The sequence below is a fragment of the Elephantulus edwardii genome, unplaced genomic scaffold (assembly GCF_000299155.1).
Source record: "Elephantulus edwardii isolate Elephantulus edwardi_28Jun2011 unplaced genomic scaffold, EleEdw1.0 scaffold00015, whole genome shotgun sequence".
Lineage (NCBI taxonomy): Eukaryota > Metazoa > Chordata > Mammalia > Macroscelidea > Macroscelididae > Elephantulus > Elephantulus edwardii.
The window spans coordinates 19,934,624-19,941,293 of NW_006399765.1; the positions used below are offsets into that span (position 1 = coordinate 19,934,624).

Sequence of the window (6,670 nt, forward strand, 5' to 3'; positions counted from 1 at the left end):
ACTTATTACTTTTCTCTTTATTAATGTATGTGTGTACCATCCAGTCAGATCTGACGGGTACAGGAGAAGATTGCGGAGAATCTGGTGGATTTGAACCACGTGCCTTTGGGATTGCAATGCAGCTTCTTGCCACTGGGCCACCAGGGCTCCCTCAGTCTCGTATATATTTATTTATCTGTTACTCATCTGCCTATGCCTACCAGAATTCCAGATCCTTCATATCACCAGTGTATTTCCAGCCCAAGAACAATGCCTAATATATCATAGAGGGCAGATGAATTTTTAAAGATTGAGTGGAATGCTTGGATGGATGGATATGCAGATGGGTCTATGAAAACATAGAGCGCACAATGGGTGGATTTGTGGATAGAAGAATCAATAAATGGATGACTAGACAAATCAATGGATCTGTGGGTGAAAAGTAGGTGGATGGGTGGAGCAATAAAAGCGTATAGTATCTGGATGAGTAAAAAAAGAATGGATGGATGGATGGATGGATGGATGGATGGAAGGGTGGGAGGTTGATTGGATAGACAGCCAAGCCAGTAAGTGGGTAGATGGATGGGAGGGGCTCCCTGGGCTGGGTGGTCCTTTGATGTTCATTGGCTGGATTTACTGTATCTTGCTCCTCTTTGGCTCACTGTATCTATGTATCAGATGGCTGACCCAATGAGATGACCAGATGGAGAAGATGGCTGGATCGATGAGAAGTTGATGGATGGAGAGGAGGTTAAAAGGACGTCTGCTGTGGTGAGGGACCATTCTGAACTGTGACCCTGCTGCTTTTGTTTTCCAGGTTGCCCTCCACCTGTGGTGCCCCTGTGTGCCTCCGTGTCTTTGCTGGGTGGCCTGACCTTTGGCTACGAACTGGCTGTCATATCAGGTGCCCTCCTACCTCTGCAGCTTGACTTTGGCCTGAGCTGCTTGGAGCAGGAACTCTTGGTGGGTAGTCTGCTGCTGGGAGCCCTCCTTGCTTCCCTGGTGGGGGGCTTCCTTATAGACCGCCATGGCAGGAAACAGGTCATCCTCGGGAGCAACGTGGTGCTGCTGGCGGGCAGCGTGAGCCTGGGCTTGGCTGGCTCTCTGGCCTGGCTGGTCCTTGGCCGCTCGCTGACGGGCTTTGCCATCTCGCTCTCCTCCATGGCCTGCTTAATCTATGTGTCCGAGCTGGTGGGGCCACGGCACCGGGGAGTGCTGGTGTCCCTCTACGAGGCAGGCATCACTCTGGGCATCCTGCTTTCCTACGCGGTCAACTATGCGCTGGCCCGTGCCCCGTGGGGATGGAGGCACATGTTTGGCTGGACCGGGGCACCAGCTCTGCTACAATCCCTCAGCCTTCTCTTCCTCCCCGTGGGCACGCCTGAGGCTGTGGCCCATAAGGACCTCATCCCACTCCAGGGAGGGGAAGTCACCAAGCTGGGCCTGGACAGGCCGCGCTACTCCTTCTTGGACCTCTTCAGGGCTCGGGACAACATGCGAGCCCGGACCATGGTGGGGCTGGGGCTGGTTCTCTTCCAGCAGCTAACAGGGCAGCCCAACGTGCTGTGTTATGCCTCCACCATCTTCCTCTCCGTCGGCTTCCGTGGGGGGTCCTCGGCCGTCCTGGCCTCCGTGTGGCTCGGGGCTGTGAAGGTGGCGGCAACTCTGACCGCCATGGGGCTGGTGGACCGAGCAGGCCGCAGGGCGCTGCTGCTCACGGGCTGTGCCCTCATGGCCCTGTCGGTCAGCGGCATAGGCCTGGTCTGCTTCGTCATGCCCATGGACTCGGGCCCGAGCTGCCTGCCCATGCCCAATGCCACCAGACTGCCTGGTAGCCCTGGAGACTCCAACCTACAGATGGCTTCCGCTCCACCTCCATTGCCAAGAACAGACCTAAGGGAACCAGTCTTGTCAGCCTCTGTGAAAGCCAAACCCCCTCGCAGAGCTGGAGACCCGATGGCCGCCCCCCTGCTGACCCTGAGTGCTCCCTCCCCGGAGCCCCCTTTGCCTGCCCCTGGACTCGCTCTGCTGCACTGGACCGCCCTGATCTGCCTGATGGTCTTCGTGAGCGCCTTCTCCTTCGGGTTTGGGCCAGGTCAGTGGGGGTGTTCTTGCCAGCAAATCTGGAGCCGTGGCCCCTCCTCACCAGAAACTTGGGGCAGAAGGGAGCCCAGAAGTTTTATCCTAAAGCTCATGATTTTTAAGCTTCAGTACCCCTCACCTGCACATGCTCCTTTCAGGACCTTGTGCCTAATTGGATTTGTCATTTTATTTCTCAAAAATGGTCTTCCCCACAAGTCCTAGGGTTTCCCCCCTGCATAATTAATGAAAAATGGTTTACTGGGGAGGAAAAAAATGGAGTGATCAGCCGTCTTTTATCCAGAATGTCCCAGATTGCTCTGAAAGTTTTGTTCCCTGGGAACCACAAAACCCCAGACAAGTTGAGATGGTTGGTCATCTGAGGGGATTCTTAAAGGTGGATGGGGGAAAAATTGGGGAGAGTTTGGCATCAATGAATCTGACATTTGCTTGTTTCACTTTGTGGGGAGGTTGTTTGCTTCATGAAGCATGTTGGGCCGGGCTAGTTGGTGCCAGGCCATGGTTCCAGGCCTTCACATTGAAGCCCCCTCCTCGTCCTCCTCTTCCAGTGACGTGGGTTATCCTCAGCGAGATCTACCCCATGGAGATTCGAGGGAGGGCTTTCGCCTTCTGCAACAGCTTCAACTGGGCCGTCAACCTCCTCATCAGCCTGTTCTTCCTTGATCTTATCAGTGAGTCCTCCGTCTCATTTCTGACCTCGCTCTTTCAAAATCCAAAGTCATTTTCTCCAGAGAGCCGGGGCAGCCCTAAGTCAGGTTATAAGTGACAGAAGACAGGACGCAAACCAGGCTTGAGAAAAAGGGACTGTTGCTAAAGGAATAGCTGAAGTAACTTTTTAAAGAGGGGTTGGCTTCAGGCACAGTTAAGGAAGTCAACTCACACAGAGACATCAACCATCTTGAACACTCTTTGGTCTCTTTGCTGATTTATGTGCTTTATTCTCAAGTGGGGGCCACATCAGGGCAGCAAAGGTGGCCACCCAGAGTGCTCTGCCACTTGACAGCACAGTGAAGGAGAGCGCCTCTTTCCCATTGGTTCTACCAGTCCTGGGACTGTCTCTCATTGGCTCAGCAAGATCACATGTCCACCTTTGAACCAATCACTCTGCCTGGAGAGTTGGACTAGTCTGATGCTCAGGGATGGTACCAATACTTCCATGATGGGGAAAGGAGGGCAAATGACCTAATAGGACCTTCTGTAGTTATACAGACAGAGGCTGGGGGTGGACAGGGCGGAGGTATTTGTCCAAAAGAAAATAGGGATCACATATCAGAAAAAGAGGGAGACAAATATGACAGGGGGCGTGGCTTTCAAAGCATCCACTCCGTCCTCACTGGGGAGGGCTGACTCTTATGAAAATACTTAGGGGCAAAGGCTGAAGGAGGAACATTTTTTTCCCCAAAGCAAGACTGAATAATGCATCTTTTCCTACCTAATGTTCAAACCCAATCTGAACGGGTGGAGGATGGTGGTGGACATTTTCTGGGCCCAGGACACAGTTGAAAGATGACATAGTGTCAAGATGCTCCTGACCCAAGGCCACTCATCAGCTACAGGTCTTGTTGTTGTTATGTGCCATCGAGTCGTGTGCGACCCATAGCGACCCTATGTACAACTAAACTCTGCTCTATCCTGTACCAATCTTACTGTCTCTGACACACCTATCCCCATTACCCCAGTCACTGACTGAATCAATCCATCTCATCGAGGGTCTTTCTCTCCTGCGCTGTCCCTCCACCCTCCCAAGCATGATGTCCCTCTCTAAGGACTGGTCCCTCCTTGCAACATGTCCAAAGTATGTCAGATGAAGACTCAGATTCCTTGCCTCCAAGGAGTAGCCCGGCTTCACCCTCTCCACAATGAACCTGTTAGTTTTCTTAGCAGTCCACGGTACCCTCAATACTCTTCTCCAACACCACAGCTCAAAGGCATCAATTCTCTTTCTATCCTCCCTAGTCGTTGTCCAGCTCTCTGATGCATAGTCATAGTGGTCTCAAAAGTCTCTTTGAGGGTCCCAAGGCCTTGATCTGGGGGTCCAGTTACCACCCTACTTCCTTTGCCCAAACTTCTCTGCAGAGATACTCTTACCTCTGGGGGACCTGTGGAGGACACTGTGGAAGAACTGCCCACCGCGGCTGCCTTCCATCCCCTGTCTCCCAGCTGCCTCTGTCTTAAAACATTCCATTTGTGTGGAATGAATAAGCTATTGAGAAAGTGGAGAAAAGGGAGGGGTGGTAAGCGAGAAGAGGCATTTTTATCAAAATTGTGTGACACAAGCAGGGGAAACATTACCAACCCCATTTTACAGATGGAGAAGTGTGTCCTTCCTGAGTCCTGCCAGCCAGAAGCCTCAGGTTTCCTGACTACCAGCCCTGTCCTTTTTGCCAGCACAACCGTCAGGTCCAGCTAGAGGGCTAACCTGACACTCTGGCTCCTGCCTGAGACTCTAGGAAGAGAGAAAGGCAGGTCGAGACAGAGGGAGTGAGCTGAGACTCAAGAGATGGAGCCGTGACATCTGCCCTCCTTCCCAAACCACTCAGACATGGGCCAGCTTGGCAGAAATCCAACTCTTTCTGCCTGGCTGATTCACAGAATGACCAATTCATGGAATTTCTGAGGATTTGCCCTCCCTCGTCCCTACTACTCACACCATCAAACAGAACTTTGCCAAGGTTCTAATCCCTGCAGCTTTGTTTGCTTGTGATTTGAGTGCATCACAATTTGCCAGAACAAATTGGCTTTCCATTCGGCCGTTCACATGCATTGCATGTCTGTATGGCATTAATTACAATACTCGCAACATAACTACACTCTCTTCGTTTCCTCCCTGTGACACTCCTTTCTGTTAATCCTCCTGTCATCCCCTCCCTGCCTTCTGAGCTTTATTCCTGGGCCCATGCTGCCCTTTTGGTCCTTTGTGGTTGTTGGTTTTGCTGCCGAATCACCTGTCATTTTCCCTCAGTGTGTACTCTGAGCACACGACACTCAGCAGTCTGTGTTTACTGGGGTGAGTCATCCCCTTAAAAACCATTTGTCACTCTCTGCGTGTCTGTGGCTTTATGGCCTCTGGTCCTGTGGAGGGACACACAGTTCTCCTCGTTGAAGACCCCTTTCTGTCACTTTTGAGATATTTGTCATTCTGTGAGCCAGTTTACTTGGAGGGTTTCCTGTGGGTGACCTGGGGTTTAATACTGGGCCTAAACTGTTTCATTTGACCCACACTATGGGGTTGGAGTCCTCTGCTTCCCCCACCCACACGTATCCTCTTTTCTTCCTAGATGCCATTGGCTTGTCCTTGACCTTCCTGCTCTACGGACTGACCGCTGTCCTTGGCATGGGCTTCATCTATTTATTCGTCCCTGAAACAAAAGGCCAGACGTTGGCAGAGATAGATCAGCAGTTCCAGAGGACGCGGTATGAGCTTGGCAGGGTGGCCAGGGGGACAGAGTTGCAGTAAACCCCGAGCACGTGGTTGTGGAGTTTTAGCCTTTGTACCTCTCATTGCTAGGAGAGCACTCGTCTTCTTTTTAAATTTTTTTATTTTATTTTATTATTTTTGTGTGCGTGTACTGTCAAATCAGATCTGACTGGTACAGGAGGAGATTGCCCCTCCTTCCCCGGCAGAATCTGGTGGATTCGAACCATGCACCTCTGGGATTGTAGTTGCAGCTTCTTGCCACTAGGCCACCAGAGCTCCCACTTTTCTTCTTGACCTCTCCCGCATACTGCCTGCACACTGCGAGTTTTGTCTGGTTGACCATTCATTGTTGTATTTTAAGGCCTAGGATGGTGACTGACATGTCACAGTGTCTTTTTGGAGTTAATAAAAGGATGTCAAGGACGACCTCTCTGAGGTGGTGACACTTGAGCTGAGTCTTGGATGGTGAGAAAACGTCAACCATCTCAAGCCATTTCCTAGAGGGAGATGAGCTAGGCAGAGAGGATGAGGCCCCTAGGGATGGGAGAGGGTCCCCCACCTTCTCCCTGCGGCAGTCCCATAGCCTGACACCCTCTGACCCTGCTCGCTCTTCACTCACCAGGTTCACCCTAGGCTTTGGCCGAGGACAGAGCTCAGCTGCCGTCCAGTACAGCCCCATCAGGGTCTCCACAGCCTCTTGAGGTGCCCGTCTGCCTGGACGATGCTGGGACCATGGCTTTAGAAGACGGGTATCTCCAGCTCCAAGTGGTCCCGGGGCCCCAGAGTTCCAAGGGATCTTTCTGGAGACACTTGTGCTATAGCGAAGGCCTCTTTTTGTTGTTGAGACACAAGGATAAAAAAGCCTGAGAACCCACAGATCTTCACTTTCGGTCTCAAGCTCCTAGGATTCGTGTAGATCAACTTTTGTGCCTTAGTTTCTCTATTGACTTGGACTATCTCTGCAGTATTTTAACGGGAACATTTTATGGAGTCTTCCTCAAGTCATAGGCTTTGCCAGAGAACCTTTCAGCTATGAATCCTGGCAGGAAACTTCTCCTGGTATCACCATTACATTTAACCAAGGATGCCGTATTATCTGTCCTGTTTGAATCTACCTGAGATTTTCTAATGAGGGGAGAAAGCCAGCATTTTTGGCTCTTACATCTCAACATT

At 51.5% G+C, this 6,670-nt stretch overlaps 1 protein-coding gene across 1 annotated transcript in view; it reads left to right on the plus strand.

Annotated features, from left to right (window-relative positions):
* The window catches only part of SLC2A10 (solute carrier family 2 (facilitated glucose transporter), member 10), a 29,174-nt gene extending 22,976 nt beyond the window's left edge, over positions 1-6,198 (plus strand). The window contains exons 4-7 of the mRNA XM_006881746.1: positions 797-2,074; positions 2,628-2,750; positions 5,358-5,493; positions 6,120-6,198. Of these exons, the coding sequence (XP_006881808.1) occupies positions 797-2,074; positions 2,628-2,750; positions 5,358-5,493; positions 6,120-6,198 (1,616 nt within the window). The remainder of the gene's footprint in view (positions 1-796; positions 2,075-2,627; positions 2,751-5,357; positions 5,494-6,119) is intronic.
* Positions 6,199-6,670: the final 472 nt, after the last annotated feature.